Source organism: Geotrypetes seraphini, chromosome 8, assembly GCF_902459505.1.
Source record: "Geotrypetes seraphini chromosome 8, aGeoSer1.1, whole genome shotgun sequence".
In the NCBI taxonomy this organism is placed as follows: Eukaryota; Metazoa; Chordata; class Amphibia; order Gymnophiona; family Dermophiidae; genus Geotrypetes; species Geotrypetes seraphini.
Genome location: NC_047091.1, coordinates 28,245,454 through 28,260,029, shown reverse-complemented (window position 1 = coordinate 28,260,029; position 14,576 = coordinate 28,245,454). Strand labels below are relative to the sequence as shown.

Genomic DNA, 14,576 nt, shown 5'->3' with positions numbered 1-14,576 from the left:
TCGGCCAATCTGTTTTGCAAAATTTGTTTTCCTAATGGCCAACCTGCCCTCCATCCCTCTTTTTGTTAGCTTGGAGGTCACCCATCAGTCAAGAATATGCTGCCTGCTTGTCCTGGGATAAAGCACAGTTACTTACCGTAACAGGTGTTATCCAGGGACAGCAGGCAGATATTCTTGCGTCCCACCCACCTCCTCGGGTTGGCTTCTTAGCTGGCTTATCCTAACTGGGGACCGCGCGCCTCTGTCGGGCGGGAAGGCACTCGCACGTGCGCGGTGCAGCCTGCTAGAACTTTCCAAGTTCTTAGAGTGCAATCACTCTAAAATTGTCCGTACCGGGGCTCCGTCAGTGCCGTCACCCATCAGTCAAGAATATCTGCCTGCTGTCCCTGGATAACACCTGTTACGGTAAGTAACTGTGCTTTACTATTGGAGAGAGAGGGGTGGAGCTTACCCAAGATGGCAGCCTGATGTATTCACGGGGATGCTGTCGTGCATCTGATGGAGTGTTTCTTTGGCTATGGTGAAAAGGAAATTGAAGATCTGGGTTTTTCCCGATGAGGCAGTAGCACCAGTTGGCCTGATGAACGCCTTTGTGGATCGAGGCTCACGAACGCTACAACCGGAGGTTTCCATGGCTGGAGAGAACACTCAGGCTGAGGCGCGGGACTTCTCCTTCGAGGCTGCCACTCTATCTCCGGATGAGCGATCCCCATCTAGCTGCCCCGCTGCGACAGAGGAGTCGTTTTTCAACGTGCCGGCGCAGGATGCCCTATTGCTGGCCTCTCCGATTTCAGCAAGCCCAAGAAGTTTCTCCAACTACTGAGGGGGCTACAGGTATTTTGGGAGCCCAAGAATTTGCTTTGACAAATGAGGTGGTCAAAGGTACTTTGGGAGATTGTTACCTTACAAAGGCCTAAGGTAATTACCATGGAATCCATATGGGAGGCCATATCAAATATGCAAACTTCACTGGGGAATCAAATTCAACAACTTTCTACGTGGTGTACTACTGCCCTTTCAGAAAATTTGGAACTTAAAAATAAAGTATTAAGTTTGGAGAATATTATGGGTGATTTTGAGCCTAAGATAAAAACTTTGGAAGTTCAAGCTCTAACTTGGGCTAAGGACAGTGCTAGTTTGCACTTTAAACAAGAAACGATGGAAAATTCCATTAGGAGATGTAATCTCCGGATTATAAACTTTCTGAAAGTTCAACCTATAACTCCCTTAGACATGTTTAAAAGATATTTGAATGAAATTCTGAAAGTACCAGAAACCGCGTATCCACCTCTCTCAAAAATATATTACCTCCCAACGAGAGTCAAAGCTCAAAATCCTAACCAGCAGAATTTATCTGCTGATAGTTTGGATTTGACACAGTTCCTTGAGAAGTCCGATACTGAGGTTCAGGTTCCTGCTACATTACTCAGATCCTTAAGATATTTTTTGGATCCTTAAGATATTTTTTAAGCATAAAGATGTTTCCTTTTGACAAATATTATAAGAATGTATTCTGATGTATCCCGATTAACCCAGAGGAGAAGGAAGCAGTTTCTTATATTAAGACCTCAGGCTGTACATTTAGGGGCAACCTTTGTTCTAAGATACCCTTATAAGTGTATTATGACATATGAACCACAACAGCTGTCTAAGTTCATTTCAGACAGAGAGACTACATGAGTTTTGCTGTTCTCAAGATAGCTCAGAAAAGAAATGTTCAAGAGCAATCAGGTTGCCTCTTTAGTTTGCTTGCTAATCATTTTGCTTGGTAACTTATTTCAATTTTTTTCTTCAGCTACTTCTCCGATTATTGAGGACTAACTAAACGTTGTAATAAGGTGATATTCTTTAAATAATTTGGAATGGTAGTATTATTTTCAGCTTACATTGTATTTTTTCTTATTATTGACTTGTAATGATTGTCAGTTGTTAAAATGTATAAATAAATAATTTTTTTAAAAAAAATGTTTTTTACTATTTCCATAGGTAGCTAAAGCAATGTTCTCAATGGGTTGCTATGAGATTTCCCTTGGTGATACTATAGGTGTTGGGACTCCTGGTGGTATGAAGGAGATGTTGTCAGCTGTCATGAAGGAAATACCAGTCGAGGCCCTTGCGGTTCACTGTCACGATACTTATGGGCAAGCCCTTGCTAACATCCTGATAGCTTTGCAGGTAACAGATTTTGTATGCTTCATTTGCCCCCTAGTCCAAGATGATTGTGATGATAACCCCATTACCCCTTGCAGCAAGATTACCTTTTCACTGTTGTACCAATTTTCATTTTTTTCAGTCTCCTTTCCCTACCTTGTATTTCTTCCTAAATTAATCTTAACTAAATTCTACTCCTTTGCTTATTTACGTTCTCATTCCATCTTCTTGCTTCAGTCCTAATAATATTTAATTTGTAAACCATTTAGATACTATTTTTATTAGCTGTATGTAGATAAAATTGAACTGTGAACATCAAAGTTTATGAATGAATATTTGCAGGCTCTCTCTCTCTCTTTGTGCTATTGAAGAGGATTCAGATAAAGTTTTGTTCCTTAAGACGGTGAAAGTATTGATGTGTCCCATTAAACAGCAGTAGCTGTCTGAAATTTATGTAAGACTCTAAGTCATTTGATTGAAACATTTGTATTTTGATCTGAAGAGAGATTTGCAGACTTTTCACACAAACTAACTGAAGTTCTTGTACAATTCCTCTGGAGTGTGCACAGTGGGGTAATCAATCTCTTCCAGCTCTGAACTGTAGGGAACTCAAAACCAAAGTTTGACCCCTCCTTCTGTGGTCATCGCCTGTGACACTCCCCTGGAATATCAGTTTCGTTTCCTACAGCCTTGCTGTAGGGGCTCTTCTCTTCTGCTGTTTTATTTTCTTAATTTCTAGTACATTAATTTGATATTTGGTGCAGGTCTTGTCCTAGTACTGCGAATTCACCTTGCAGGGACATCGTTCAACAGGAGATCACAGACTTTTCTATATAAATTGTCTGCATCCTGAGGGTTCCCTGCCGCTGCAGTAAACCCCCTAGAAAGCCTGCAGGTCAGATTGGGCTCTGGGATCGGGACCTATCTCACCCTGGGTTCGTCCGCTAAGGGGTAGAGCGCAGACTGCGTGGTTCTGTGGAGGCGCACCCGGGATCGGGACCAGACTGCGTACCTTCCCTGATTGTTCTGGAGGTCCGGGTAGTCACTGACGGGTGACCGGGCAGGTGAGGCAGTCAGAAGAAGTGAAAATCCAGTTTTTCCAGCTTCCTGAGGTAATAGGTCTCTATGCTTGCTGTTTCAGCTTGCCTGCCATTCTTTTCAGTGCAGCACAGACCAGGGTGAGTTGCTGTTTGCATGCCTGGTTTAGCGATTTGGGGGGGTCTTAAAAGGGGTTTTTTGGGTGGTTTCTCTGCATGCCCTAACCCTCCCACCTCTAAAAACGTAAAATTGCCATTTTCCCGGGTTCTCTATGTTTTTCCTGGGCCGTTTTAGGGCAAACTTGGTATATTTTTTGCACTTAGGAACTTCGTTTTCACTCCAAACTTCACACATGGCCTACTGATAGATAGGACCCTGAAACCGTCGGCACAATGCACGGCAGCGGCAAAAAAAGCAAATAGAATGTTAGGCTTGATAAAGAAGGGAATCACGAGTAGATCAGAGAGGGTTATAATGCTGCTTTATAGAGCAATGGTCAGACCACACTTGGAATACGGTGTCCAACATTGGTCTCCCAACCTAAAGAAGGATATAAAACTGCTGGAGAGAGTGCAGAGACGAGCAATGAAGCTGGTTAAAGGTATGGAGAACTTGGAATACAAGGAACGACTTAGGAGACTGGGATTCTTCTTCCTTGGGAAGAGGAGACTACGAGGGGATATGATCGAGACTTTCAAAATACTAACAGGAATCGACAAAATAGAGCAGGAAAATAAGTTATTTACAATGTCCAATGTGACGTGGACAAGAGGACATGGACTGAAGCTGGGGAGGGATAAGTTCAGGACAAATATCAGGACGTTCTGCTTCACGCAGCGAGTGATGGACACCTGGAATGCTCTCCCAGAGGAGGTTATTGCGGAATCCACCGTTCTAGGATTTAAAAGCAAACTAGATGCACATCTCCTTACGAGAGGCATAGAGGGATATGGGTGACTAAAATTACGCATGGTGTACACCTGGCTGGGCCTCCGCGTGTGCAGATCACCAGACTTGATGGACCGAAGGTCTGATCCGGAGATGGCGGTTCTTATGTTCTCAGGACATGATGGCATGGATTCATGCCTCATTTGCGACGGTTGGCTGTCAGTTTTGCAGCTGGTTTTCACGCTCATTGCGGCCCGGGAGAGGAGTGCACAGTTTCAGTTCCTTTCATCTATGGTAGGGTCCCCCTTGTGCTTGCTGCTACTAGCACCGTGAAGGAAGAAGAGATGCCAGATAATGGAGTGGGAGGGGGAGATGGAAGGAGAGGAGAGAGATGGGAAGGAGATAGAAATGCCAGACCATGGGGTGGAGTGGGAAGGAAAGAAGGAAAGGAGATGCCAGAGCATAGGGGAGGGGGTGGAGACAAAGGCTGGAAGGCAGTGAGGGGGGACATAGGAAAGAGGAACCGAGGACACTAAGGATATAGGAAGGGGCACTAAGGACATAGGAAGGAGGCACCGAGGGCACTGAGGACATAGGAAGGAAGGAGGGAGGGAATAGAAAGGGACATTGTTGGGTCTGAGTGCAGAAAGAAAGAAATGAAAGAAAGGATGCACAGTCAGAAGGAAACGCAACAAGAGACTCATGAAATCACCAGACAGTAAAGGTAGGAAAAATGATTTTATTTTCAATTTAGTTATCAAAATGTGTCTGTTATGAGAATTTATATCTGTACTATATTTGTCTATTTTTCTATAGTTACTGAGGTGACATTGCATATTTTAAAGTCATCTGCCTTGACATCTTTGAAAACCCCCCCAAATATAAATGATAATTAACATTTTCTCTGCGTATAGTATGCTTTGTGGTTTTTAAAAAATGTTATGGTTACCATTATGAGTTAATAAGATATTATGTGTATATGAAAAATGAATGGAAGAAATTGGGGGCGGAGCTGGGGCGGGGCTAAGGCGGGATTGGGTGTGTGACTAGGGCAGGGTTGGGGGCGGGACTGAATATTAATAGATGTCCCGTTTTGATGAAAAAAATAAATGGTCACGTTAGCCATGCCCTGCTTTGACTGAGCCTGCTCTCACCTGGGCCCTCTTGGGCTCCCCCTAGTGGACACTAGGGAAACAACAAGGACCAAGGCAGGCACGGAGCCTGACTGGTCACAACACACAGAGCGGCCCTGGTCGCAGGGGATTTTCTCCCCCTGGTTTTTGTGAGGATTATTCTCAGGCATGTAAAAAACAAAAACCAGTTCCATGCCTGTGGTTTCCCTAAGCCGTTAGCCCTATTGGTGTGCTGTCTTCCTTCACTGGCTTCCAGCAAGTCGCTGGCGGGGACCCCAGAGATTAGGCAGACGATGCCCGCTGTCTCGTCCGCATCTCTTTCCATCCTTTTGGTGCCTCAAGGCATCTCGTCAGCGCTAGCAGCTGTGACTACCTTAGCTGACGTGTGTTCAAGATAAGTATGGGACCAGGGACATGGCGGAGGCACGTCTGTACGCAGATTGCTTAAGTCAAGCCGTCTTGCGGTTTTCAGGTCGGAATCCCTGTGGGAATTGAACTCGCAATCGGCTCCTCCTGTCCGTGTGGGCTGTTTTCTTTTGAGCTTTTTTTTTTTTTTTTTTTTTAGGTTCAAACAATTTTTATTGATGCAAATTGCAAAAACAATGCAAGGGCACACAAATGGCGCACATTACAAACAATGATGCATCATATACAATAATATAACAAGCATGTACAGAAGAAGAGTAACAGCAACAAAACTCCCCCCTCTAAGCAACGCAGGGCGGGCGAGGCCAGAGGGGGCGGAAAGGCACACCACCCCTCCCCCCCACCTAACCCCCCAGATCATACCCATGCCGAAGTGCCAGAGCCTTTCAATACTGGGTCAAATAAAAGAGGGCAATGCCCTCCGGGGACTATGTAGTAACGCAAACACATCATAGGGAGCAAAAAACTCACGTTCCATCAGAAGAGAGGTATTGTTGCTGGTCATATTCACCCAATCCCTCAAATGGCGAAGCAAACACACATAATTATAGACCCACACATCCGGTAATCCTAACTCCACCCCCCTTTTGCCATGTCCCCAGCAACTGAGACAACTGCAATTTCGATTTCTTGGCCGCCCAAAAGAAACGAGTAACCCCTTTATAAAAAATGCGCAAATCATACAATCATTTGGGAAAGATAAACATCTTAACCAAACAAATGCACCCCATCAGAGAAAGGGGCGATGCCCGCCAGGTATCCAGCAAGAGCTCCGTCCGTTGCTGAAACTTATCCACATTAAGGCGATACAAAAGGGGAACTTTCATAGTCATCAACGTCCCCAAGTACACAAACTGCCCAGGCGCCCATGTAAATGGAAACCCATTCCCCCATAGGGCCTGAACCGCCACAGAGGATGCTAACGCCTCCGATTTATCCAAATTTAAGCAGAAACCTGCATAGTCACCATATTCTTTAATCAATTCCAATAAGGCCATTAAGGAGGGCAAAAAATCCGTAAGATGTACTAAGATATCATCCGCAAAGGCCAGTAACTTAAAAGTAGTAGCTCCGATGTCAATCCCCCGTATAGATGACATGGCATATATATCCTGAGTAAGGGGTCCAGTGTAAGCACAAATAATAACTGTGATAAGGGGCAACCCTGTCTCATCCCCCTGGAAATCGGGAACCAGTCCATTTCAAAATCTTTCAACACTAATTTAGTCTGTGGAAGAGCTTGCACCGCCGATACAAAAAAACCCCATCAAAACCATAGGTCGCTAAAGAATAAATAAAATCCCACCGCACTCTATCGAACGCCTTTTCGGCATCAAAACTAACCAGCACAGATGGGAGATTGCACGCCGCTCGCTGTTCCAAAGACAGCAACAATTTTCTTACATTTTTAGCTATTCTTCCTTTCACAAATCCCACCTGAGCTTCGTGGATAAGGGAGGGAAGCACAGCAGCCATCCGATTCGCCATGATTTTCGCTAACCTCCGTATTTAATAAGGAAATAGGACGATAGGGGCCCGCTTCTTTGGGGTCTTTATTCGGTTTAGGCAACACCAAGATGCTTGCCGTGTTCATATCCTCCAGTAAAGCCTCTGCTCCAACCATGATATTAAACATCCGAGCGAGCGGCTGGATGATCTCCTCGCCTAAGATTTTATAAAATTCAATGTGCATGCCATCCTCACCCAGCGCCTTCAGCAGAGGACTGTTCCCAATTGCCCAATACACTTCCTCCGGTGTTATTGGCGCATTCAGACGCTCCCTGTCTTTCTCAGAGATATGGGGCAACGTTATCCCATCCAAATAGGGGCCTGCCGTTACTCCATCCTCTGACGGGGGGGGGGGGGGGTGGCATAGAGGTTCCTAAAATAGCGAAAAAATATTTCTCCGATCTCCGGGTCGGTTGTAACTCTGTCCCCCTGCTCGTTCCTCAGGGCCTGAACCCTATGTGGGCCCGTCCTGGTAGAAACCAGTCGGGCCAATAGTTCCCCCTCCCCTTATTCCCATATCTATAAAGCTGGTACTTATAGTAGGCGAGGGATTTGCGTGCCCGCTGATGTAGTAGGGAATTGAGGGCCACTTGATATTTCATCAACTCCTGTCTGTGCGTGGAGTTGCCAAACAGGCCATACCTCTTCCGGGCCCTAGCTACATCCCTCTCTAGACGCAGAATTTTCCTATCTCGAGCTTTTTTAATGCGACTACTATAACTAAGGGTATCCCCCCTCAACATCGCCTTCGCAGCTTCCCAGAATAAGATGGGGTCCCCTTCTGCGTGAGCATTATGCCGTTTATACTCTTTCCATGTACCCAACAACCGTTCCCTATAGTTCGGATCTCCATACAATGCAAGCAGAAACACCCAGCGCCACCTCCCTGGAGGCCTCCTCCTTCCTGCCACGTCACATGAACCCAGGCGTGATCAGAGATTGTATATGGACCTATATCTGCCCGAAACACCTGTTCAGTCACCCAAATATAGTCTATGCAGGACTGCGTACCATGTGCCCGGGACATATGGATGTAATCCCTCTCAGTGCCATGCAGCACCCTCCATGGGTTGATTAACTCCAGGTTATCACTAGATTTTTGGAGCTCCCTCTCCCCTGCCCGACGTAGAGCTCCTCCCGGCTCCGTGCATTCTAAACTGGAATCACGAACTGCATTAAAGTCTCCCTCAACAATCAGGGAGACCTGGGCGAAGGGCAACAACAAGCGGGTCAATTTAGCATAGAATGCCAGGTCATTTTCATTAGGAGCATAGACACAACAAAATACCATGTCCTGTTGCGCGATCACCCCTTGGCAGAGCACATATCTACCCTTCCCATACGTAGCCAAAATTTGTAAATTGTCTATGAGGCCCTTACGGAACAGAATTGCAACCCCTCTGTTTCCCCTTCACAGAAGCCGCAACACATTCCCCCACCCACCATTGCTTCAACTTAGTATGTTCAAGATCAGTCAAATGGGTCTCCTGGAGAAAGTTAATGAATTAACTAATGTAATAAAGGTACAATCGTATTCTGTAAAGAACAATCTCAACTCAATGTACGTTGTAAATAGTTAAAGCAGGGGTTCATTCACTCAAAACCTCACAAAAACAGGACAGTTGACAAAATCATAAATAAACGGAGAAAAATAAACCTCAATTGTGGGTCGCCAGGACTACACAAGTACCTAAGCTTACCACCTCATCACGGGTTTATGAAAAAACTCCGTACAGTTATAAATTACTTTCATACTTCAGCATCACTTTGGAAGAATAATTATCAAAGGATTCTCAAAGGATTTGAAATTAAGCGTCCTGTAATTTTCTATAAATAAGAGAGACAGCCCCAAACTAACTAAATGTATGGCAATCAGCTACAGCTGTAGATAAATTCTAAACAACGTCTAGTAGCGTGGCTAAACAGTTATGTATCTTAGCATGTATAAGAGAGTCAAGCACTCATCTAAAGAAACATCTTCGTCCCGATAGATAAGATCTTCTATTTCGCCTGCAAGCAGGCTACTTCAGGGGATTCTTTAACAATGTAGTCTCCACGCTGTCAGCTGTATAGCGGGCGGCCAGGCTCTCTCAAAATGGCCCTGAGGCCCTGAGGGCCATTTTGAGAGAGCCTGGCCGCCCGCTATACAGCTGACAGCGTGGAGACTACATTGTTAAAGAATCCCCTGAAGTAGCCTGCTTGCAGGCGAAATAGAAGATCTTATCTATCGGGACGAAGATGTTTCTTTAGATGAGTGCTTGACTCTCTTATACATGCTAAGATACATAACTGTTTAGCCACGCTACTAGACGTTGTTTAGAATTTATCTACAGCTGTAGCTGATTGCCATACATTTAGTTAGTTTGGGGCTGTCTCTCTTATTTATAGAAAATTACAGGACGCTTAATTTCAAATCCTTTGAGAATCCTTTGATAATTATTCTTCCAAAGTGATGCTGAAGTATGAAAGTAATTTATAACTGTACGGAGTTTTTTCATAAACCCGTGATGAGGTGGTAAGCTTAGGTACTTGTGTAGTCCTGGCGACCCACAATTGAGGTTTATTTTTCTCCGTTTATTTATGATTTTGTCAACTGTCCTGTTTTTGTGAGGTTTTGAGTGAATGAACCCCTGCTTTAACTATTTACAACGTACATTGAGTTGAGATTGTTCTCCTGGAGAAAGGCCACATCCACCTTATGGCGCTGTAATTGTTGTAAAATTTTAGAGCGCTTAATGGGGGAGTTTATCACCCCCACATTCCAAGTGACAAAGTTAACCAGGATCCACTGGCACTAACCACTCCACATACTCCACTGTCAGTACCCATGGGACCCAGCCACCGCAGCCCAGGCCCCACCAGAGCATCAGCTGATCATCCGGCACCAAATCTGGGCAGACCACCATCACCCCTTCCCCTCACTCCAACTTCCAACCCCTCCCCCTCCACACACCGGCCCCCTCCCTCCTCAAACGTCCCCCTCCCCCCTATTCCCAACCCATATCTACATCTCGAGACCATCCAAGCAGATCTCAAGATCCCCTGAGGAAGAAGTAACCCCACCACCCCAGTTGCCCCAAAACACACCACTACCATCCCAAACAGGCACTCAAAAGATTCACAATACACTACACCCGGATCCCTACCGTAATCAATCTCCAAAACAGAGCCTCCGTCCTCCTTACAATACTCATCCCACACACAACCACTGCACAGCCCCCCATGACAGGCCTCCCAGCATACTGCAGAGAAACCGCCTAATCTTACAATATTGTCCCAATACAGACAGCTACCCGTTATTTCACAACCTGAACCCCCTCCCAAATCACCACCGCACACATACTCCCCAACCAATCCACCAGCCTTCCCAAAAACACTCAGCCAGCACACACCCACTTCCCACCTCCCTAGGCAGAACCCCTCGACCTCCAAACAACAAAACCTTCTCAGGCCTTTAGGTAAGTCTATGGATGATCTACAGCCCTTTCAGGTGAGCTGTCCGGGAGGCTCACTGCTCACAGCACTCCACGCCATCACTCCTCTAGTCTGCCGCCGCCAAACGGAAGATCCCGCTCTCTCCTCCCCTCGCTCTCCAGCAGTGCCCCCCACAGGAAGGTTAGAAGCTCCCAGTTCCTGAAGCACCGACCAGGCCTCTGCAACGGTACGGACCCGTCTCATCATACTCCCCACCGTCAGGGCCAAGGCAAATGGATAAAGCCACCGATATCAAAGGCCCTCTCGGCAGAGATAGGTGGTCACCACTTGCATATCCTTCCACTTGCGCAAAGTAGCGACCGCCACATCCTGATAAATGTCCACCTTCAAATTATTCCATTTATAATCCCTCTGCTTCCGCACTGCTTGATAGATATCCTTCTTCACCCGATAGCTGCCCAGGCAAAGAACAATGTCTTGGGGCAAGTTGGATTTAGGGCGCCCCAATGCCCTTTGTATTTCTGGCAACCTCCCCTCTCCAGCCAAAGCACTGGTGAGGATGTCCGTACAGATGTCCAAGGCCGTCCGGCGGGCATCCTGATACGCACTGTCCTCCGGCACCCCTCGGATCTGGAGATTACACCGCCGGGATCGATTTTACAGATCTTCCAACTTGTCCCATATCGCCAACTCCTCCGCTCGCACTCCTGCCACAGCCTGTTGCACTTTATGATGTCCTTAGTCATGGTATTAACATGTGCCTCCACCGTATCCTGCCTTACTCCTACTGCCTTCGGGGCTCCTTGCTTCTTTCCCGCAAATCCATAGCTGTCCAACTTTCTCCTCGTGGACATCCTACGTGTCTGGCAGCCAGTCGCGGTAAGTTGGAGGTCGCGAGCGCTGCTTGAGGGATGGTGAGGCTAAGATTTTCAGCGGCTCCACCTGAGCTCTTGTCAGAATCTCCTCCTATGTAGCACAACTCCGGGCCACTCCACACCGCCACTCCTCTCTGGTGTTCTCAATGGACAATCAAGGCCGAGGTAGACCACTCACTGGTAGGAAGAGAAGTCACTAGGGGGCCCCAAGCAAGAAACCAGCTCCCACCGATGTGGGCCAAACTCTTTCCCCTCCAAGAATCTTAGCCTGGAACATCCAGATCACAATAGGTTGCCCGCTTGCTCGGCTTCTCCCCGTCGCTACCAGCGCCAAGCCAGCACACAAGTGGGTCAAGTAGGCAGCACTGGGGCTAGGGCCTGCATGTGGCGGTGTTACTGCAGGTGTCAAGGGGTCTCCCACTCAGGTCTGGGGGGTCATAATCTGTCAATAACTGCATACCCAATGGAGCCATCCAGGGTAGGGGAAAGTGCACCGCAGCAACGCGAAATGAACACACAGCAACAGGTCACCTCAACGCAGCAGCGGGTGTATCACCAGTACAATCTTGAGAATGAGGAGCGTGGAGCCCGGCTTTCAAGTGAATTGCCAGAAGAGCACTTGCCCGAAATCGGAAGTGTAATCGCTCCAGGGCCGCAGATCTGCTCCGGTGCGCACTGCAGTCAACTCACAAGATCTGTCTCAGCATGCTCGCCAGCCGCTTCTCCTTGTGCTCTGCTAACGCACACATACCACACGGTCAGCGAGTCTATGATCCGGCGCTCAGCTGCGGTCCTGATTCAGCCCTTTTTCTCTTCTTTCAGGTTGCCATGAAGCCCGGTGAGTTCACCCCTCTCTAGCACCGAAGGTAGAGGCTCAGAACCTCCGCCAGCACATATTAAAGCGATACAGTTTGCGGCTGAAGATGGAGCCTCTACTCTAGGCTGCCATCTTCATCATAGAAACATAGAAGATGACGGCAGAAAAGGGCTACAGCCCATCAAGTCTGCCCACTCTGCTTTCCCACCCCCTGTCTATGCCCTAATGACCCAATTTCCTTATCCTTATCAGAGATGATGTCACTTCCTCATCTTATGAGCTTTTTAAAGACCGCTCTCAGCCTCCTTTTCTGGATGCTCCGGATTTGATCCGGCTCTTCTTCAGAAGTCTGGGATTTCCTGGTGGGTCCCCTAAACCAGTGTTTTTCAACCTTTTTAAACCTATGGACCGGCAGAAATAAAATAATTATTCTGTGGACCGGCGGTTGAAGAACACTGGGCTAAATTGTGGGCCAAACCCCACCCATCTCTACCCAATCTCCACCCCAGACCCCGCCCCCATAATAGTACTAATTGCACCTTGCACGTCCCATGCCTCATCTGGAAGCCTTCCCTCTGACATTGCAACATCGGAGAGAAGGCTTCTGGTTTAGGCGCAGGATGCCCGTAGGAGCAACTGCGCGTGGCTTTGTGCACTGAATCAGTTAGGAAGAGGAGCTCGCTCGACGATAACGCCGCATTGATCGCACCATGGACCGGCAGTTGAAGAACAATGTTTTGGGCCTGATGCACGTGCTGGCCCTGTGGACCGGCAGGAAATTTCTGTGGACCAGCACTGGTCCATGGACCGATGGTTGAAAAACACTGCCCTACACTGCTCTCTGGAAGCTCCGTACCATTAAAAAGTATTTTGATGAAGCTTCCTTTCGTTTGCTGGTGCAATCCTCAATCTTAAGTATTCTTGACTACTGTAATATTGTATATGTAGGGGCTTGTAAGAAAATTCTTAGAAAATTAAGAGTAGTACAGAATACTGCTTTTCGCCTTATTTATGGTTTAAAAAATGGGAGCATATTACTCCTTTCTATCAAAAACTGCACAGGTTGCTAGCGGAATCTCGAGTTATGTTTAAGTTCTCATGCATCTGTTACAAAGTAGTTTTTTGTTATGTCACCAGGTTACCTGCTCCCTCATTTTTCCTTGAGTCACTTTAACAAGAATACACGGAGAGCACATCTGTTTACCTATCCTTCCATAAAATCTTGTCACTATAAGAGGTTCCTTGAGAGAATTTTTTTCATTTCAGGCCGCCAAATTGAATGCATGGCTCAGCAAAATGATGTTAGAAGCTTCCTCTTATTTAGATTTTAGAAAATTGCTAAAGACACAACTTTTCGATAGGCTGGTATCTTAATGTTCTCTGCTTCTTTCTATTCTATTCATTTTACTTACATGTTTGATAGAGGTAGATAGTCACGTAGCTGGAGGAAGGGAGGACCGGCTAGTGACTTGTCTCCCTGGGGCCAAGACACGAGACATCACTGATAGGATCGAGAGGATCCTGGATGGAACAGAGACAGAGGAGACTGCGGTGATAATCCACGTCGGAACGAATGATGTGAGCCGGAGGAACTTCAGCATGGCCACACTGACTGACCAGTTCAGGGTCTTGGGATGAAAGCTGAAGCGGAGTACCCGGAGGATAGCATTCTCAGAGATCCTGCCTGTACCGAGAGCAGATGCAAAGAGGCAGGCAGACCTCCAGGCTGTGAATGCATGGTTGAGGAGATGGTGCCAGGAGGAGGGCTTCCACTTTGTGAGGAACTGGACGTCCTTCTGGGGAAAGAGTAAGCTCTACCGGCGGGACAGCCTGCACCTGAGCACAGCGGGAACTAGACTACTGGCAGCCAATGTGAGGAAGGAGATCGAGAGGGCTTTAAACTGAGGAGAGGGGGAAAGCCGACAGCCGATCTGATGTTGACGCTTCGGACAACAGTATCCAGAACAGATGCTGAACGGGCTGACTGCAAGGAGGAAGTAGAGAGACCGGTGGATCTTATGATCAGACAGCGAGGGAAACATCAGGTAAGGGGAGCTTGCTGGGAGGAGACTAAGGGGCATGGAGACACAAGGGGACTGGGTGGCACGAGGGCAAAAGCTGAGTGCAATATAGAGGTGCCACAAGGCGAGGGGGATCAAACAGAGGCTCAAGGGATGATAGCCCAGGAGGGGGCCGGTAGGGCTAGAAAACCCAGAAGAAAAGCGGGGAAGTGGGGTGGCGGGGATGTGGAGAAGCTGAAAGCTAAGAGGGTAAAGGCTGAGGGCAAAGCAGAAGCACAGGGAA

The 14,576-nt window shown here is 47.1% G+C and overlaps 1 protein-coding gene across 4 annotated transcripts in view; it reads left to right on the top strand.

The window, feature by feature from the left end:
- HMGCL (3-hydroxy-3-methylglutaryl-CoA lyase) overlaps window positions 1-14,576 on the top strand; it is a 150,544-nt gene that overhangs the window by 115,174 nt on the left and 20,794 nt on the right. For all 4 annotated transcript variants that reach the window (XM_033956812.1, XM_033956813.1, XM_033956811.1 and 1 more), the window contains exon 7: window positions 1,987-2,175. In XM_033956812.1, coding sequence (XP_033812703.1) covers window positions 1,987-2,175 — 189 coding nt within the window. The remainder of the gene's footprint in view (window positions 1-1,986; window positions 2,176-14,576) is intronic.